The 21,828-nt window shown below is 44.3% G+C and overlaps 1 protein-coding gene across 5 annotated transcripts in view; it reads left to right on the top strand.

Annotated features, from left to right (window-relative positions):
• LOC119179505 (uncharacterized) overlaps positions 1–21,828 on the top strand; it is a 150,330-nt gene that overhangs the window by 12,439 nt on the left and 116,063 nt on the right. The window contains exon 1 of one of the 5 annotated variants that reach the window (XM_075883799.1): positions 5,993–6,149. The exons of 3 other annotated variants lie outside the window; for them this stretch is intronic. In XM_075883799.1, coding sequence (XP_075739914.1) covers positions 6,123–6,149 — 27 coding nt within the window. In that variant the 5' untranslated portion in view covers positions 5,993–6,122. Of the gene's footprint in view, positions 1–5,992; positions 6,154–21,828 lie in introns of those variants that run through there. One more of the 5 variants, XM_075883803.1, reaches the window with a different exon arrangement.

The following is a 21,828-nucleotide window of genomic DNA, read 5'->3' as shown; positions in this document are numbered from 1 at the left end:
TGTTATGATGATATAAGATAAGTCATGCTCTCTCGTCCGAAAATCGCGATGCTCTAAGTCCCTCAAACTTCTTGACGAGCATGAACCAAAAATAATCATGTTTCAAACAATCCTTCTTTCTATTTTTTTGGTCAAATACGCGACTCTGCGAAACAAAAAAACAAAATAAAACTGAAGAGAGCCCGCACCTTATGTAGTCATCACGGGCAGTGTTGGCCACGGCAGCAGTGACGTAATGCACACGCTAGATGCATCCTTCATGCCATCCGATTACTGATAATAGCGAAGAATGCGTTGCATGAAATACCATCCCCTTCTATTATCGGAAGCCAGTAAAGAAAAAAAAGAAATAAAAAACACCTTCCTCGGACGGGAGTGACCGCAGCTTCAGGAACAGCAAAAAGAGTGAGAGAAGCTTGCCTACTGCTTCCCTCTCCCGAAAAAAGAATTCTGGGCCGTGGCGCTGTTCTGGCTCTTGGTCGACGCTCGCACGATTACCTTCATATCGCACCCGACTGTACGTCAAGTTTCTACGGGTAAGCAGTGCGCATACGCAGAACGTAGCGGCTGCGCGCTGGTTTCACGGACGTATGTGAGATTCGATTCTTTGTGTGCGTTTCTTGCGCACGTAGACAGCATCGTGCGGACGCTCAAGCAAGATAGCGTGACGAGCACGAACACAAGATAGCGTGTCGAGAATTGGCTACCGCAGTGTTCGTCATTCCCAGCAGATGGGGCTACGTGGTAGAACTCACCGCGCGTCGCGTACGTGTAGCTAGAAGCGTTTCTGATGGCATGTACGTAACGTACGTAGACTTTGCACGCTTGCGTATGTGAAGTTCCTACATACTTTAAACTATATCTGCCTGTTGCGAGCATTCTGCCCCGCACACCTAACTATGACGAGTGTCGGGGTATTCCAAAGCGCCAGGTTCTGTCATAGGCCTTCACCATATCGAGGAACACAGAAAGAAAAAATTGTTTATTAATGAAAGCGTCACGAATTTGTGTCTCGATACGAACAAGGTTGTCTGTAGTGTATTTAGGCTCCAGAAATTCGCACCGGTATGGGTCAAGTAGGCTATTTGTTTCAAGGAAGTGCATCAGTCGCCTGTTTATTATTTTCTCAAAGACCTTGCACAGGCAACTCGTCAATGCTTTGGGCATGTAGTTTGATGCTGAAATTGGGTCCTTACCTTGTTTAAGGTTCAGAATAATGATGGCTTCATTCCAGCTGGAAGGGATATCACGGGAAAACCAAACGGCATTGTACAAGGAAAGGAGGTTTTTTTTGGGGGGGGGGGGGGTTAAGGGGGAAGACGTTTCAGCATTTCGTATACTATGTGATTGGAGCCTGGGGTTGTAGTGTTACAGCAGTTTAGCGATGCTGGCAGCTCTGCTGGGATGAAAGGTTTATTGTATGCCTTATTGTTCATGTGTTTGTGTTTTATTTTTGTTTTCGGACCTGATGCTGACACGGTTGACCCGCGGCTGGTGCGACAAACAGTAAACAAACAAGCACGCTTTGCAGCAAGTGGAAGTGCGTTGCTACTGATCGAGTTCACCGTTGACGTCAATCGCTGCCGTGGTGTCACGTTACGAAGTGGGCGGAGTCACGATGACAGGCTACGCCTTTCCCATAATTAAAAGGAAGAAGGGGGCGAGGTCGCGCGAAAATTTGAAACCAACTTAGACCAAAGTTCTAACCCCTGTAAATTCCTTAATTTAGCACGTATTCGCAAAATTCTTGCGGCAGCCAGTTTGCAAGAAAAAACTGCACATATATCTAATTTTAAAAAATTTTTGAACCTCAGGGTTGTTTACTAGCCCTTTAACGTCCCAAAACCACCACGTCATTATGAGAGCCACCGTAGTGGAGGGCTACGGAAATTTCGACCACCTGGGGTTCATTAACGTGCACCCAAATCTGAGCACACGGGCCTACAATATTTACGCCTCCATTGGAATTGCAGCCGCCGCAGCCGGGATTCGATTCCGCGACCTGTGGGTCAGCATCCGAGTACCTTATCCACTAGACCACCGTGGCGGGGCATGTGTCTGAGTTTTATACGCAGGAATTTTTTTTTCTGTACCTGACACGAACTTGCACACCCTCAAGAGATGCTGGCTAAAATTAGCAATGTCGAATGGTCCCACGGCTGCTTTTATTGGGTTTATATATGCATAATTCTGCAATGAGTTATGCATATCTCTTGTCTCGCAGAGTTATGCACAACAGCAGATTCTACAAAAGTGCTTGAATTATCACAAAACATGAGCTTTGCAGAAGGCATATCACGCAAGCATGTTAGGTGAGCGTTATGCCACAGTTTGGCATGCCACAGTTGCTTTGTAACAATGGAACGCTGGACTGTAACGGAATGAGCTGGAGAGCTGTTCAAAGTGTGCGCCGAGGGAGTTTGCTTGGACTTCAAACCGTTGCCTTGTGTGTTTACTGGAAGTGGATGGGCTTCTCGTCCTACTACCTTACTGACCATGTTCCAGACTCTTGCCTCATGTGTATTTCAGTTAGTGCGAGATACAAACTTCTGCCAGCTCTACCTTTTGGGCTGTCGACGCGTTCTCCAGCCTTGAGACTTGATCTTCTTAAAGACAAGGTTTTCGGTTGTCAGTGAGTATTGGAGAAGCCTGTAAGCTTTGCTTTGTTGTTTTCGCGCACTGACACACTCACCGTTCCACCAGGAAGCGCGTCGCTTTCTGGGGAGTCCGGAAGTTAGCGGAGTACATTTAACTGCAGCTTCAATTATAAAGGCAGTAAAGTACTGTACACATGCATCTAGGTTAAAACAGCATATGTCAGTCCAACGTAAGCTAGCAATCTTATAAGGCTGGTCCCAATCGATTTTTGCTACAAGCCATTTGGAAACGTGTGCAGGACATTCAGATGATGTTAGTGAAGTGAATATTAAAGGAAAAGGGTCACTTGCTTAAGGATTCTTTATGACTATCCATGTGAGTATTGGTAGGAGCGATGAAGAGACAATGCTAAGGTGTATCGATGAGCAGGTATTATTAGCCAGGCTATAGTATGTTGGCTCTTTTCGATTAAAGATACACGCGCTCGAACAGAAAAGGAACTGTTCAATAAGGCCGCCTCGTGCATCTCAGCGAGACTCACCTCATAGGCTGTTATTCGTATTAAAGTCCCCTAAGACGAGATACGGTTAGGGAAGTTCACCGATTAGGGACTGAAATTCGTATTTGTTCCGTTGATGCTGGGGAGGTATGTAAATACAGCAAATTTTTTACAGTTTGTTGAAGATGAAAGCTTGGACAGCTACTGCCTCCAATGGATGTCTGAAGCGGTAAATGTGTGCAAGCTGTCCCTCGATTAACTATTATGGCAACACCACCAGATGACGCCACCGCACCGCCTTCGTTCTTTTGAAAAATAACGTAATTGCGAAAGAAGTTCATGTGCTTCAATTTTAAATGTGTTTCTTCCACACTGGGACCCTTGGGTGTATGTTTGTGTAAAAGGTCTTGGATATGGTCGAGGTGTCATAGCAGTGCTCTGACTTTCCAGTGTATTCTATTGGTCATTTTTAAGTTGTGTGGTGTCTGTGTACAAGAAGTGTTACTTTAGGTTACAGGGTTTTGGGTGGCTCAGTAATTCGACGTTTTCTTTTTGGGCGCACTCCAAAGTGTTGCGCTAATTCTTCGGCGTCTGAGGCACCGAAGACATGGGAATGGTATCCATAACCTCTTGCGAGGTGGCAGATGGTGCCTGATTGACATTGACATAAGTTTTGAACTTACTTGCGAGTGCAGTGGTCCGGGGTCCAGTACACTCCGAAGTCTGCTTAAACTGTTTGGCAAGAAGCGTAGCAGCACAGGCTACTCCAGCCTTACGTGCAGATGGCGTAATCGCAGTCACACCTCGTGTGACACTCGCGGGCGCGGAAGTAAGTGGCGTGGCGCGTCACATCTGCACAGGAAGGAGAGTGCTGGTTATGAAGGGAGAAGCGCTGGCGCGCCTTTTGAATAGACAGATTGAAATTTATTTTAAGGCCAAGAAAGTGTTTTTCCTCTTTCCTTGATGGGCACGATTGTGAATAGGCAGGATGATCACCTTTTCAATTCGCACAGCGGGCTGCAGAACTACAATCGTCCGATGAGTATTTATTCCAGCTACATTTTGCGCAAGCAGCACACTGATGGAGATATGGTAGATAGGTCCTGACATGGAGCTTACAGTAGCCGATCTCAATTGAATCGGCTAATTCGCTGGCACAAAAGGTGATAATTATATACTTGGTATTTTTGTAGTCTCGTTGTATAATTATTCTCTAGACCTGGACTACGTTCTCGTCTTGCCAGCTTTCTAATCTTTTACCTTCGAGTAGTTCAAGGAGGAAATCATCGCATGGCATTGATCAATATTGATCGACTTGTGCGGACCTACTGAAACTGGGACGTCGACAAATGCTATTCGTTTAATTAGGTTATTATACTAGAGCTTATCGCGCACCTACAGGAGGAGGTCACCACTTCCCAACTTGGTTCTCTTGTAGTCTGGGCCAATGGGTTGTATATATGTTTCGGAGACAAGATAATGCGAGATTTGTTGAACTACTTTGTTTTTGTTTTTTTTTCTGTGCATGACTTGGTACTTCGGGAAGGGCTGTTTTGGTTTCTGCAGTGTGAAGGTCCCTTCGGTGCGCCATCTTTTCGGGTGGCGATCAGGTAGTTCAGAGAAAACGTGTACCATACAGAAAAGATATTACTTGGCAGCGATGGTGTCTACCCACCACCGAGCCCTAGATGTGGACGCTGCCAGGTGGAACATTTGAAGTCGCCAGCAACGTATCGCTGCTATAACCGACAAATGTAACTACCCAAGGTTGGGAAACTATACAAACTTAACCCTCGCCAACAGGAAAAAATTGAAGCAGAAGATAGAGAACTACAGGATACATAAAAAGTAATAGAAAGACTAAAATGTAGGCTGAGAGTGATAGAAAAAAGCGACTGCCGATTTCCCCTGGGTGGGTCAGCCCATGGATGCTATCTACGAGAAGCCGAGGCCAAAGGGGTGTGTTTCTTCCGCTGGGAGGCCTTAAAGGTTCAATCACCTGACATCTGCTCAACTTTCAGGATCCCCTTTTTCCCGTACACGGCTAAGTGTGGGAGGAGGTCGAAATCCCCCCGTTAGCTCGGATCCGTGTTGTTGCTAAACCCCAAACGCCTGCTTAGACTGACGAGGCAGTGCTGAGAATTGTTGCTGTGTGTGCTTATTGTAAACTAGTGCATTGCTCCATTGTAATCTGATGCATTGCAGTTTCTGTTTAAGGATTTTTCTTGCGACCCCTGTTTTCAGCCTTGTTGAGTATCCTGACGGCTGAAACTTTATTAGAGTATGTTGCGCGCGCTAAAAGTGGATTTCTGGGATGATTATATTCCACTCATTTTTCAAGCTCTGCCCCTTCTTCGCCTACAATACCACCAGGTAGTTTTGTCTGGGTATTGTTATAGGCACGCATATTTCCAGCTGTCTTGGCTTTATTGAGTTCCTAACTTTATTGGTTGATCTTCATGACATTGTGTCAGTACTTGTGTAACTTTATAAATATTCTGATCGCATCGCTAAGACGCCGAGCTTTAAAACAAATAATTTTGCACCAAATCGTGCATACGGAGTGAGATGTCGGAATGCCGCGCTAACAAGGGCCATCACCTTCATTAATGCAGGGCAATTTTTAATGCCTGTTTTAGTATGCACTTCAGTAGTCGGCAGCCATGCACTGCTTACTTCAGTGGTCTCCACATGTGCTCATTAACATTCGTTACGTTCGGTTTAAACTGGTACATTCCACCCCGCGTAGGCGCTAAAAACCTGACGCAGTTCCTCCCATAAACAAACAAGCACGCTTTGTCATAAAGTAAGCGAAAACTTCAAAAGGAGCGCTACACAGATGGCATTGAGCGAAGGTGACTGCCACGACACCGTGCAAATGCCAATGACTTTTGTAGAATGATGCGCATCGCACATAGATTAGATTTAAAGCACGCAAAGTGCGCAGTCGCTGCCCGGATGCCGCGGTGTCTGTCGCCAACTTCGTGTTTTAGAGCTTGGCTTTCAGCGCAACTTGGGAGGCATCATGAGGCGAACCGTCAGCTGGAAGCCGGTAGGTGCGGGTCATTTGCATTTTCGGGGTGCAATGGCTTCATTTTAAAGCATGCAAGAATGGCCTTAATCATTGGTTGAAACACGTGTGTATTCAAACAGGTCGTAATCACGGAACAGGAGCCTGAATTCTTGTTCTTCGTGCCACTTAGTCTCTCCTACGGCCAAGAGAGCAATTTTCAACAATTCTTGATAGCTCGCGTCAGATTAGAACCCGTGATTGTTGCATATATCTTCGCTCAGTACTCGAAGAGTATTGCGTACTGTGGAATACGGCATACCAGTGCACTATATTCATGTCGTCAAGCCTCACACCGCAGGTGTGGGACGTATTCTCAAACTGCCAAATTTTCAACATTTCAGGATAAGGATAACTCGCTTCAGATAACTAGCTGTCAACGTCATGTCTATCTTCGCTCTGCATTACAGAAATATTTCGTACCACAGAACTTGCAACACGAAACACTAGTGCATCTGCTCCGTATTGTCAAGACACACCCAAATGTACTTGGGGACCTTGACGTATTCTGAAATTGCCAGTAAAACGATTTCCAACTGTATTCCATATTCCGTGGTATGTAATGGCCGATCTTAACGCTACGCGTAGTATTCATCAGCAAAGAAAACTAACGGAACTTTTTTTCGCATTACTGTGATTGAAAATAAAAAACAAGAACACTTGAAAACATTTAGGGACATCCAAAAACTCCCTTGATAATATCTAAACCTTGACCTACCGGAACGACTATATGATTACGAGGGAGTCCGCAGGGGAGGGCTCCGGGAATTCGACCATCCGGTGTTTTTTAACGTGCACTGAAAACGTACAGTACACATTACTTTATATTTCCGCCTGCACTGAAATGCGATGAACGCGGCCGTGATCGAACCCATGACCTTCGGGTGAGCAGCTGAGCACGTTAACAACTACACCACCACGGTGGGCTCAAAAGATATTCTGGACGGTGACATGTTTCCTGAGATCGCAGATGCGGAAATTCTTACGCATGCTAAGCACAGGCTATGATTTTTTTTGTAAAAGGCGTTTTTCTGTTAGACGGCTGCAATGGCCTCACTTTATTTTTTTCATGGCTTCCTTGTGCGCGTCCAAAGTAATTCTTGGAAAATGATTTAGACTCCAACCAAAAGTTTTGAAGAAAACCGACGTTTCGGAACCGACTTGGTTCCTTCCTCAGGGGTGACTGCGGAGGCTACGTAGCAGCGTCATCTTCAAAGCACTCGCGGGTTGGCTCATGACCTCTCTCTCTCTCTCTCGTTTTGCCGTGGAGCGCAGTTCGTGTGTATAAACTGGGGGAAGAGTTCCGAGGGAGCGGTTGATATTACGGGCTGTCCTCTGTATGTGCCACGACTTTAGTAACAACCTTCTGCTCCAGTTCGGCTCCCTTTCAAGCAAGCGACGGCCATCCTTGAAAGCGCTTTAGGTTTTTTTTAGCAGAACAGTGGTTCTAGGTCAAGCCTTTGCTGTCAGGCATCATGCACGCGCAGCTGTTCAGTCCCCTCTGAAGCTATAACTGTATAACGACATCTGTATATTGAATAACAGCGGAACTGTTACGCCCACTCATTGCGCCCGGAATCATGCAGATGCCGCTGTATAACACCCCATGAAGCGGTAATCGGATAACGACAATTTTTGTGTCGAATAATAGCGCCACTGTTACCTTCATTCTTTGCCGTCTGGAATCATGCTGGTACAGCTGTACAACACGCTTTGAAGCTATAATCAAATAACGATTGTTTGGGTGTTTTTTCACAGTAGAACTATTAGGTCGGAACTTTGTAGTCCAATATCTCGCAAGTGTAGAGTCAGGTAACGTGACCATCAGAAGAGGGGACAGTACAACGGAGGTGCAAGACCAAGTTACGTGATCAGGAGAAGATGGCATCAGGCACGAGCAGATCCAAGTCGTGTGTTCATTGCACTGTGGTGGGGCATTGCTCTGTGGGACGTCACGTGACTCGAGCGGCAGCGACGGAAGCTAGTGCGAGACCTCCAGCGCCGAGTTCTATTAAGGGAACCCATGCTTCGAGAAAAATAAGCGCAAGCCAACCGGTATCGGAAGAAAGCTGCCAGCTCCCAAGTTCAAGAAAATAAAGGCAGGGGAAATGCCAATGTAAACGAACTTCACCAGAGCGAAACACACTAGCACCACTTTTCAACCGAAGCAACAACGTCATTCATCGCGTCAAAACACTCACAGAACACTCATACGCTTATGTAACGTGACTGATAAGTCTCTAATCACGTCCTTCGTGTGATTACAGCTCCAAGCTGTGTCCATGTAGCGGATATAATTGCGGACAAATAAGCCATGTGATACATGACGTGATTCGAATCTCTGCAACTAGCATTCACACGAAAGAGCATGATTCGCGCTTAAGGGGAGATGCAGGTCGAAAAACGTGAGTTTTTTTTCAAACTACTGATTTTTATTTTCGCCTGTTTTGGTAAGAATAATACCTCTACTTATATGAAAAAAAAATAATACAGGTCGAGACCTAACTTGAAATGCTTTAAAATTGCATATTAAGAGCGCAAGGTGCCTGCTAAAACGTCGAAAGTGTGCAGTCTATGAGCACCTTGCCGCCGATAATGCGCCGCCGCTCGCCTTTGTTGATCGCATGAGTCAAAGAGTCAAGCCTCACTTTTCAAATAACAACATTTTTTTCGCTGATACAGCGCAAGAAATAATAAAAAATAAGCACTCTTCTGCGCGTTTTTCGAGCGTCGCGACTGGCCTATCACATGGTACGAATCGGGGACCGCCATTGGCCGCTGCGCGCCTGTATGTATTGTAAAACCTATTTACGGGGTCCATGTCTTGTCGAGCAGCGCAGCTGAACAATGCTTTTCTCGTGTAATTATCTCCATTATGAATGAAAAAAAAGGCATTGCTCGCAAGTGAAAGCCGTTGTGCGGCGCGCTCTGTAGGAATATGGTACGAGAAGCTGGTCCGATTTGCGGCAGTTGTTGGCTTGCAAATGCCAATGCATCAAAAGTCATTCACACCTGTCAGCCGGAAAGCTCATGATGCAGCAATGGATGACGTCAGCGCCAATCTTGGGAGGTGGAAAGGGCTCGCAGTGAGAGAAATTAGCAGGGATGACATTGCCATTATGTACGACGGTATGTGGCACAAACATGACTGCAAAATGGCATGACACTGGACTTAGCTTATATTTCACAGTCCTGTCAAACTTCCTAGCTTGCAGTTGGCACAAGGCACTGCCAGATGGAGCGGAAGTTTGGCAAGTGTTAGTTTGGCAAGCGTTTGGCAAGCGAATTATACTAAAAGATATGAATGAGAACATAGAAGATATAGATGAGTATACCGACCCGACAGGCAAAATGATCATACATATGTGTGAAAGGCTTGATTTGATCGTCTGCAACAGTACCGAGAAGTGTGAGTAACATGGGAGGTAGGAAGGCTGCAGTAGACGACAGATTACGCACTGATGTCACAAGGGGTGTACGATAAGCTCATGGGAATGCACATAGATGAAGGTGGCTTCAGAAGTCTGGGTAGTGATCACAAACGTATCAAGCTAAGTTTAGGAAGAGCAGTGAAAGGGGGAACGATAGAAGATGAGCAACTACAGGAAAATTTTTATTCAGAAAAGCAAATTGAAATGGCCACTAAACAAATTGAGAAAGTAATCACTGAGAATAATAAAACAGTGTGGACATACACACATCTAATTAGACTGTTTGGGCTAGAGCTTGCTAAGGCACGTGACAAGTCACCCCGGTAAAGAAGGCACAAGCCCAAGAGTTTGTGGGATGAGAAAGTTAAGAGAGTCATAGCAAAACGTCAGGAAGCCTCTAAAGAACACAGACATGCAAGCAGCGGGGTGAACTGACTGATGAGGTTGAAAGAAAATGGGACATCTTTCTAAGCTCTAGAAGGAAAGCACCCCTCCTGATCAATGAAAAGACTAAAAGAAAGGGTTCTCAGTGGCTGGCAGAAGTACATAAAAAGGACAGAAAGGCAGCTGCAAAATTTTGGAACCATCTAAACTCCCTAACAAATGAAACAAGCCAAGAGCAGAGGTTTATAACTATAGCTCAAGGTGAAAGACTAGAAGGGGACGAAGCTATTGAATATATAAGAAGACTGACAGAAAATTTTCAACAAAGAAGTGCCTTACGTAACACAATAGACAAAGATGGATCAAGTGGTGTTATGGCTTCATTTTCACAACGAGAGTGGGAAAGGGCTGAGAAGAGGGTTCCAAGTAGAACAACAACAGGCCCAGATGGCATTCCAATTATGCTGATAAAGACATCGGGTCCGAAGTCTAAACAGACCTTAAGAGAGGCAGTCAACAGAACAATAATCGATGGAGAAGTTCCCGATGAATGGAAACTTAGCAGGATGAGCATGATCTATAAAGAAAAGGGGGACAAAGCTGACATGAACAACTGCCGTCTTATAACAGTGGCATCAGTGGTCTACAGGCTGGCGATGCAGATTATAAAGGAAAGACTGCAGGCATGGATAGAGGATGAGGGTGTGCTGGGGGAACTGCAGAATGGGTTTCGGAAACACAAGAGGTTGGAATACAATCTGTTCGCACTGCCGCAGTGCATCGAAATAGCAGAAAAGGAACACAGGCCCCTGTGGCTAGCATTTTTGGATATCAAGGGAGCGTACGATAGCGTGGTTCAAGAGGAATCGGGGGGAATACTGGACGCACTAGGCGTGGAAGATGTAGTCACTAATCTTTTGAAGGATATCTACAAAGGTAACAAGGTCGCGCGCTTTTGTTCACGCGAGAAGAAAAATGAGTTCCTTCGCAAAGCGCGTAAGGCGCGACTGCGTGCTTCCCAGTTAGGACTATCCGGAAGTAATGACAATCCAGGCTTTGTCAATGAACATCTTACCATTGCCAATAAAAAGCTGTTTAGTAAAGCGCTTGTTCTAAAAAAAGGAAAAGAAATGGCGGTTCCTCTGGACAGAGAATTGTCATATCAAGGCCCGCAAGACAGAGGACAGCGGGGTATTTTAGATTAATACGGAATCTGATCTCAACTTATTCACGTGACGTTGACAAATTCAGTTCGCTTTTCCCAACTCATTAGCTTTCGTCGTGTATCATCATGTCGTTGCTTCCTTTCGAGGAAACTAAATCCCTCCTTGCTAATTCTACTTGTTCATTGCTGCACATCAATGCGCGTAGTTTGCCAAAAAACTACGATAACATCATTGGATTCACTGACTTACTCTGTCATTCCTTTTCATTTTTATGTAGTACTGAAACATGGCTAGGATCTTGCGATGGCAATCTGTACGGATTTCGCTCGTTTAACTCTGAATATTGTCACCGCGATTCGGGTCGCTGTGGCGGTTCGGCCATATTTATATCGCCCGGGATAAAGTACAATCGCAGGACTGACCTATCGTTGAATATTCCGAACTGTGAATCTGTATGGATCGAGGCTGCCTTCCCCTCCTCTGTTAATCTAAATAAAATGATTATTGCATGCATTTACCGTTCTCCATCTTCGCCTATTCCACATTTTCTACATACTTTAGCTGCTGTACTCGACATTATCACCACAGAAAATAAGTCAGTTGTTTTGGTTGGTGATATCAACATTAACCTAATGGATACAGATAACAACAGCACCTTAGCATATAGTGATTGTTTTCTTGGCTTCGGACTTGAAAGCTTAATTTCATCTCCTACTCGATTTTCACCCACTGGAACAAGCACGCTCATTGACCACGTATTAAGCAATTTTTCGCCAACCCCTAGCGCAGTAGTCATTGATGTGCGCATCACTGATCATCATCCTGTCTTTGTAACTTTCACCGTAAATCTACGTCGCCTTAGCACGTGCCATTTCACGTCAACCTTCGATCAAGAAAACTTTATCATGGCAATTCAAGGCTCTGAGTGGTCTAACATTACCACCTTAGAAAATCCTGAAGAAGCACTACGCAACTTCTGCTCCCTATTCCTTAAAGCTGTGCATGCAAACACTACAACCGTTAAATGCAAGAAAACATATAGGTTTCAACGTAATCCCTGGTTAACTCAAGGCTTGTTAACTAGTATGCGGAAAAAAGATAATCTCTACAGGAAAACAAAAAAACAGCCATTTAATGTGAATTTGAGACTTATATAAAACATATAGGAAGATGTTGAAAAAACTGCTGAAAAAATCAAAACGACTTTATTATGAAAAAGAATTCTGTAAAGCAAGAAATGACCCAAAGAAAAAATGGAAACTTTTCAATGACTTTATAAACAGACCTTAGGTTAGTAATTTCATTGATAAAATTAGGTATGAACAGCAAATCTGTACTGAGTCCTCTGACATAGCCGAGTCTTTTAGTGATTACTTTTATGAAGTATACAATGATAGGCCCAAAGTATCCTCGTACACCCTTACCCGCTGTATCCATTTATTCTTTCTATTTCCTGTTACCATTGACGAAGTCTATTCTACAATCCTGAGTATAAAAAACAGTAGTGCTAGACTAGACAATGTATCGGCGTTTCATTTAAAACTTGCTGCTCCAGACGTCTCAGAAGTCTTAAGCAATATAATTATTGTCATTTTGAAACATGGTATATTTCCGAGCTCACTGAAAAAAGCCGAGTTAATCCCAGTACACAAAAAAAAGGTGATACGACAGATGTCCGTAACTACCGCCCTATTTCTATTTTGTCTTCCATCAGCAAACTTATTGAAAAATTATTTGTGAAACGTATTAACAAGTATCTCAATAAATTTAAGCTGCTCAAGCCTTGAAAATTCGGTTTCCGGGCTGGTAGTTCTACGAATTTAGCATTGCTATCATTAACCGATTTCTTGAAAACGTCCATCGACAACGGTAATTTCACAGGGTCTGTATTTCTTGATTTCACGAAAGCCTTTGATACCATTAGTCATAATACTTTATTTAGCAAAATAGAGTCCTTGGGAATCACTGGCCCTTCCTTGACCTTCATAAAAAACTACCTTCTTGATCGTGAACATCCGTCTGCATTGGGGCGTTAATTCTAGTGTTAAAATAATTAATCAAGGGGTCCCACAGGGTTCTATTCTTGGACCCTTACTGTTTTGTATCTATATTATAGATTTGCCTGACTGCCTTGGAGATTCTAAAGTTATTCTTTACGCTGATGATACGACCATTTTATTCTCGCATAAATCATTACCAACTCTGATCTATATGTTGAACAAAGAACTGACTAATGTCGTTGAATGGTGTCGCTTAAACAACTTATTTTAAACGCGCTCAAAACTCAGTTCATGGTTTGTAAAACATCACAAAAATGCTACCTTTCATTTCACAAGTGTTCATTGACAATCATTTCATTCCTGCGTGTAACTGTGTGTGTTTTCTGGGCGTAAAATTAGACAAAACTTAAAGTTCACCAATCATATTCTTTACGTCAAACAAAAAACAGCATTTGGTATAGGATCACTCATCAAATCTCGTCTTTTTTTCACTTGAAGCCTTATTGTCTTCATACTTTGCCTTCATACATAGTCACATCATCTATGGCATTACATCATGGGGAAATACATATAACATTCATATTTCGTCTGTACAGCACGTTCATAATCAGGCCATTATTACCAACAGTTCATCTTATTCTAATGCTACCCCACTCCTTCAGGCTAACTGTATTGTTACTGTGTCTGGCTTATTTAATTTTCACTTAATCATATTGTTATATAAACAGCTTAACAAACAGCTTGTGTTCGCTTTATTCGATGCTAGTTTACTCACTAACACCAATAGCACTGATTCACCCACAGTCACAACTTCCTTTTACCTAAACGTAACACCAATTATAACAAAATGACGTCCACCTTCGCGGTCATTAAATTGTGGAATAATCTGCCCAATACACTAAACTCATCGTCATCTTTTCATGCATTCAAACGTGATCTTAAAAACTTCATCTTGCATAACTAGGTTGACAACAATGATTATTTTACGATTCTTATGTATCCGGGCATGAAATTGGAAAGACTTTGCAAATTTAGGTTATTGCTTTATGGCGTGATTATGTTTTACTTGTAAAACTTACTACTAATGTTCTTGTGTCGCATTCTGACTGCCTTTTTGTTTACTTGATGTTATTTTATGTAAGTTCACTGTTTACTTTTCACATGTGTTGCATATTTTACGTGCTCTTATAATTAATAATTTTATTGTTATTGTTAACCGAGGGTCTCACTGCAGTCGCTTGACTTTGGGACCCTCGTCTGGATACTACATTCTACGAATTTTGTATTTTGAATGAATGAATAAACTGAACTGAACTGAACTATAAATTGGCGAAAACAAGTATCCAAGCCTGCAGAGGTAAAACGGGGGCTTAGACAGGGGTGTCCCCTGTCACCCTTATTATTCATGATGTACCTACAAGGCTTAGAGGCTAAATTAGAGGGAAAAATTAGAGGGCTTCAACCTCTCTTCCGTCAAACAAGGAAACCTCATTGAACAGGCACTACCAACATTAATGTACGCAGATGATGTAGTGCTAATGGCCCACAACAAGGAAGATTTGCAGAGATTGTTGGACATCTGCGGTAATGAGGGAGATAGGTTAGATTTCAGATTTAGTAAGGAAAAATCAGTAGTCATTATTTTTATTGACAATGAAGGTAGTGAACTTAGAATACAGGAGGTCACGCTAGAGATAACAGATAAATACAAATATCTGGGCGTATGGATAAGCAATGGGGCCTAGTACATAAGAGACCACGAAATAGTACATAAGAGACCACGACTAAAGGTAACAGGAATATGCAGCAGTAATGAAAAACAGGGCACTGTGGAATTACGATAGGTAAGATGTTGTGGGAGGAATATGGAAAGGGGTCATGGTTTCTGGTCTGACGTTCAGCAATGCGGTCTTGTGTATGGGATCAGAAGTTCGAGCAAGATTAGAAATTAAGGAACGTGGAATAGGTAGGCGTGCCTTAGGAGCTCACGGGAATACACCAAAATCAGGGAGTGCAAGGTGATATGGGATGGACATCATTTGAGGGCAGGGAAGCTAGCAGCAAGATAAGATTTGAAAAGCGATCGAGAGAAATGGGGGAGGAGCGTTACGCTAGGAGGGTATTCAGCTACTTGTATATGAAGAATGTCGATACAAAATAAAGGAAGCGAACCATAAAATTGACTGGTAAATACTTGAAAAACAGCAGGGGGCAAAGCCAAAAAAAAACATTATCGGTTAAGAAGAAGGTGAAGGAAGCTGAGACCAATATGTGGAGAATTGGCATGATTATTAAGTCAGCACTAGTGATCTATTGAACTTTTAAGCAGGAAATTGCCAAGGAAAGGGTCTATGATAATACTCGGGGTAGTTCTCTGCTATTTGAGGCCAGGACGGGAGTATTGCGAACAAAGACATATCGGGCGAATTACGAAGGGGTAGACATGGTATCCAGTGCGTGTGGAGAGGAACAAGAAACTGCCGAACACTTCATATTGTTCTGTAAGGGGCTTGGCACTATAGTTAAGGATGATTGCGCAGAGTTTTTCAAAGCATTGTGGTTTAGGGACAGGGAGGGCAAAATAGACTTTAAGCGGGTAGAATTAACTAGAAGGAGGTTATCTGATTGGTGGCTAAAGTTAAAGCACGAGTGAAAATTAAACCCTTCACTGCAAAGTACGAATGCTCAACCTCACTATTTAAGGAAAAAAATTCTAGTTTTTGGTTCATTAAGTATTACGGCTTGGTGGCACTAGCCACCACCCGATCTAAAAAGTACAGCTATATCCATCCATCCATCCATCCATCTATCCATCCATTGAATGATCGTTTCATGGCCCTGTCTGTGAGCGAAATGTCTGTGAGAAGTCGGCTTGAAAAAGCAGAGAGGGACAAACTCATGGTCCTGGCGTACTTTAGTTGCAGTGACCACTACAAGAAGGATTGTACTCTTTGGTGTGCAAATTTCATCTGATGTAATGATATCTTTCATAAATAAAACCTCAATTTCAACATAAAGCTTGCTTTTCTCAAAACACAATTTTTGCTATTTTTTCCAATGTGCCCCGCCTTCTTCGGGCAGTTCTAGTGCTCGAATCTGCATGAAATGTTGCCCAAATTTTTCCGAAGTGTGACAAATGCAATCACGTAGTTTAAATTTAAATATTTTATTGTAAAATAAAAATATTGTATTTATACTTTTACTAGGGTAGGTGAAATATGAACTTTTTACGTCTATTATTTTTCACGCATATTACATATTTTGTATGTGCTTTCCAACTAGTTATTTGCAGTCTACACTTTATTTGAAGCCTTATGAACTATGAATTGTAAAAAATTACAGTAGTGAAGGGAAGAAAAGAGGGGGAGGGCAAATAGGTTAGGGTTTCACTTTGTCATGTTGCAGAGCTAAAAGTGTGTAACTTGCAAGAAAACTAATTATATATTTCAAATCAGCAGAAAAAGTTTTATAAACAGCTCAAGTTTCATTGCTCTAGGGTGAATATTAAAAAAATTGTCTTCGAGTGGCATCTCCTCTTGAAGCAACAATTCCTATAATGCTCCTCGAGGATCCTAACTGTACTTTGAGCTTCCATTGTTGCACGAATCACTCCATGCGAACGGAAGCTGGAATTACTGATGTGTGCAGACGTATTACACAATCCGTGAACTCCAATCGCTATTTGGTCTGTCGAGTAGGTACAGCCTAATGGTCACAAAACTTCACTGTTACTCAATGGGGCAACCTCTTACAGTGGCCAAGGCTCCACCAGCGAGACGAAACTGTGTCGAAAAAGCACGGTTCTCGTGCCAAAGCGTTTGCGCTGTTGGATGAGTGCTGATGATTACGTTAGGGTGGTTTCGGTGTAGCTGCTGCCTTATTCTTGAGACAGCTGAAGATTGCCTGTGGGACGACCGTTCCTAACAAGTTTAGAGTGCCAGCACGTGAATTTGTTTACAAGCAAACAAAATGCGGGTTTGCTTTACTAAATAAGAAGTCGCATAGCGAGATCTGAATGCCTGCCCTATAACTGGTGGACAACGGTTATTCCAATTTTGAACTGATGAGCATGTTTAAGTGCCCAAAAGACATTGATGTCGTGACCATCTTTGCTGCCTGAGATGGTATTTTCAATTATTTAAATCTTGTTAAGAAGTGACATCACGTTGGAGAGAGAGCTTGGGGCTAGTTGAAGACATCTGTTTTTTATTTTCTTCGTTGTTAAACAATCATTCTACAGAAGCAGCCAATACAGTATTGTTGATGTAATGGTGTCTAGTTAAAACACTTGTTACCACTTAACGTATTATATTAAACAACCCTGCTGGACAAAAACTGGTACTCATTGTGGTAGAAACAAGGACCCGTATTCGTAGAGCTGGACACGTCTTTACTGAACAAAGGGTTAACCCAAAATCCCACTTCATTGCTCTCTTCCTTTTCTCCCAGTACCTACCAACAAGACTACTCCCCACTTGCCTATTTTCAGCATTCTCGGAGTGGTAGAAAATGAAACTTCCGTCAGTCACTTTGTGGCTCATAACACACAGTTTTTGCACTGGCCGGCTCACCACGTGGCCTATAGCCAAACGTACGGTGCATGCTCTAGCTACCCCATCTCGTCCGGGATGCAGTGACATTACTCGCCCGAGTTTCCAGAACGTCGAAGAAGTGTTTTCTTCGTTGACTATCACACCGTCGCCTATGTGAATTGGTGAGGAACCTTGTGTTGGGCGGCAGTGCGCTGATCGCAGCAGCAGTAAGTAGGAACTTTTCCATCTTCGCTGAAGCTCTATGCTGATCCGCTTTCGGTGATGCAATCGTCGTTGTAGCTGCAGTTTTTCTGCTGTGACACCCGGCTCCGTCGTGGTGATTGCTCGTTTTCCCAGCAGAAAGTGCGCCGGAGTTCAAGGCTGCCATTCATTGGGGTCATCCTTCAAGTAGGTCACGGGTCCGTTATGATTGACGGCTTCAACTTCACATATTGTTGACCAGAGGCCTTCTACATCAAGGCTGCTATGCCCTAAGGTAAGCTTCAAAGGGTGTTTCGTAGTTTGGGTGAGGCACTGCCACCATCTACACCACCAAAGAGCTCGTTCCACAATAACGTTCCACTCTATGTGCGCAGTGGTGGCATACTCTTGCAACGCAGGGATGACCGCTTTGAAGCTCCGTGCACAAGAACGAAAGGTTAGGGCGTTCTCCGAGTACACCATGGCTGAAAAACCTCGCCGCGCAACAAACCGACGAAAAGCGATCATTGTGGTCGCTGTTGTTATGTCGGAGGTAAATTCGAGGTGAATATATTGTGTCATGGCACATCAAAATATCAGTATCTCTGACTTCTGCGAGTTCTTGGTCGTGTGAACATAAAGTGGCCCACAATAGTCGATGCCAACAACTGAAAACGCCTGAGCCTCAGTTATTTTCTCTGGTGGCAATGTTGCTAATCGAGCAGACGCTGCCTTCAGTAGTCGTTTCCGGCACAATAAACATTGAGGGAGCACATTTTTTACGGTCTTCCTTCCCTTCAACACCCAGGATCTTGCTCGGAGTTCGGTCAGGGTGAGCTCAATGCCACCATGAAGAGTGCGGACATGAGAAGCTTGCACAATCAGTGTGGTAAACTTGAGTTCTGTTGGCAACAGAACGTGATGCTGGATGTCAGGACTGGTCTTAAGCAGGTCGAGCCTGCCACCGACACGGAGTCCATTCGTATCCAGGAATGGTGCAGGGCGTAGGATTGGTGACGTTGATGGCAGCCCTTTTCCTTTCTCAATAAATTGTATTTAGGCTCTGAAACACTAGTCTTGCATGAGTTGAAGCCAGCAACACTCGGCCTTTTAAAGTTCCAAAATCGTGAGTGTTCCACTATGGGGAGGGCTCTTTCTCGAAGCGTTGTGAACGAATCGCTGCATGAAAGCGGTAACGCGCAAAACCTATTCAGCGATCTGAAATATTCCACATGCACAACTGAAGTCCTCGACAAAACAATCGATGGAAAGATCGTCGTGGTTGCCTCAAAAAGAGGTTCAATGTCTCTGTCGCTCGGAACGTCATCCAGCTTGAAACTAGGATCAGTCGAGAGCCAATGGGGACCATGCCACCATTTATCCAACTCCAAAAACACCTTTGCGGAGACGCCGCTGGTGAGTAGACCAACAGCATTTTCGCAGCTGCTACAATGCACCCAGGTGTCGGGCTTGGTGAGTTTGCCTATCTCCGCCCCACGATTGCTGATGAAAAGATCTCGATTCCTTGGTTTGGTTCGGATCCAGTGAAAGGCGACGAGAGAGTCGGCCCAAAAATGAGCGGGTGCCTGCTAATGAGGTGGCACGAACCGTACGTAATCAGCTAGCAGTGCTACACTAACGCAGGCCATCAGCTCCAATCAAGGCAGGGACATTGTCTCGAGTGAAGGGACGTGACTTCAGCTTATGAGCAATCGTACGACGCATGCCTCGTCGGTACAAAGCGCCCGAACGTAGATGCACGCACCATAAGCCTTAGAACTGGCCTCTTCAAATGTGTGCAGCTCAAATGCCAGCTCTACGCTGCTGTCATGCAGGAACACGTAGTGAGGCGTCTGTGCCTGGACATCTGGCAACTCGGTGCACCACGCGTTCCATGAAACTTGTACTTCATCTGGCAGCGTGTCATCCCAGGAGTGCTTCTGCATCCACAAATCTTTGAAAATACGCTTCCCTGTCACGTTGAATGGGAAAAAATAACTAAGCGGATCATAAACTTTGGCGACTGTTTTAAGGATTGTGCACTTGGTGGCTGGTCTGTTTGTGGCAAAGAAGATTGCGTTACGCACTGTAAACACGATGGTATTGCCTTTACGCTCCCACGGCACGCCCAAAACCTTCATGAGTTGGTCATCTCCTGCTTCAATCTCAATAGCCACGTTATTTTGGAGAAACTGCTTCTTTAGCAGGTCGGAGTTTGATGCTCATTTCTGTAACTCCAGGCATGGTTCAGCGAAAATGGTCCGTGTTTCTTTGAACACATTTATGGCTTGTTCTGCTGTAGACACACAAAGACGAGGTCATCCATGTAAAATGTCTTCTCCAGGAAGGCCACCGTCCCGGGAAATTTTTCCGACACGACACAAAATGATGGCGTAGCGTGGCGGCAAGCAGAAATGAACTTGATGCTGCTTCGAAAGTAACCATAGTCATCCGCCATGCGACAATGGGTGGTCTGGGATCTTTCTTGGTTGGCAGTTGCTGAACCAATAGTAAACGCAGTAAATTGCGGTTTTCTTACCGAATGAGCATTTGCAAATATGCTTTCTTGGCATCTGCCACAAGAATCACTTGGTAGCAACGAAAGGACAGCAATAGTTGCACGATGTCAAACCAAGTCTCCCTTTTCGACAAAGCTCCATTGGTTTTTGACAACATGAGACAACTCGTTAAAGACAGCCCGGAGCTAGGCGGTCACTGCATCTCGGTGGATCACAGCATGATGCGGCATTTAATGAATATTAGGGGCTGTAATCTGCTCTTCATCAACTCTTTCTGCATGACCGTCCTTGAAATAAGCAGTAATGGCTTCGTAGAACTGTTTCAGCAGGTCGGGTTGTTCCCTGAACTGGTTCGTCGCAGATTTATACGACGTGATGCAAGCTGTTTGTTGTCACTACTGTCAGGCATGCCAGGCTCTTGCATCATCAGAGGCACTTGGTAAAGACCAGCTTGCTTGCTCAGACAGTGCTCAAATGTGTGGATGTCTGGGTAGTAATTTGCAGTACTGGACCACAGGTGTTCAGTGCTAATAGTGTCGAAGCGCCACATAGCCAATTCATCGCACTTTTGAGGAGAACCATCAACCGATAAAGAAAAAGACACTAGTTGCTGCAGCTTTGTAGCAAGAGCTAATGCCCCGCACAGTTTATTCAAACGACGTTTCCAAGGCAGTGAGTTGCTAGTTGAGGTGATGAATTTTTACAGTGGCTACCTTCCAATAAGCGTGCGACGCAATTAATATGCTGACGTCCTCTGGCTGCCAAGTTTCTGGGTAAAACATGTCAGCAGCATCATACCCCTGGGCACTGAACATTTCGAGCACTTCTTGGTTCAGTGGTGGACTTGTCATGGTGCACGCTTCGGGGACTTCAAGTGCTGCTAATGTGACGGTGCTGCCAATAAATTATCCACGCAGCGGGACAGAGACGCGTCAACAACGTAAAGGATTCCGTGGCTTGCTCTTCCGTGCCAATTACTTCACACTGCAACCTCTCGGCAGCGTCGGTGCGGATGAATGAACACTGGCTGCCGCTGTCAAGCTTCTGTAGCGTCGGTTGACGCCGTAGTTAGCATAGGTGATGTAGAGCCAGACGAGGCGATCGGTGATGCCGGTGTAGGAGCAGTGGTCATGCACCATGGTGACGGCTCGTGAGAGCTCACAAAGGACCCTTAGGTGTCGGCGTTGGCACTTGCTGCACGTAAGGTTCAGGGAGACGCTGCAAAACCGTGCGACATGATTACGCATTCAGCACTCGTAAGAGTACTGAGCATTAAGTAACCTGGCCCGTTTCTCGTCGGCGGAAATGTCAACCATGCACTCTGCCAGGCTGAGACCTCAGCTGCCACACAGTGCACAAAGTGTGCGCTGCTGGAGGGATCCCGTCGCCGCTAGCGCGGATACCGATGGAATGCCCTGTGAACATCTT

This window comes from Rhipicephalus microplus, unplaced genomic scaffold, assembly GCF_043290135.1.
Source record: "Rhipicephalus microplus isolate Deutch F79 unplaced genomic scaffold, USDA_Rmic scaffold_21, whole genome shotgun sequence".
NCBI lineage: Eukaryota > Metazoa > Arthropoda > Arachnida > Ixodida > Ixodidae > Rhipicephalus > Rhipicephalus microplus.
This window is presented reverse-complemented; position numbering and strand designations above follow the sequence as displayed.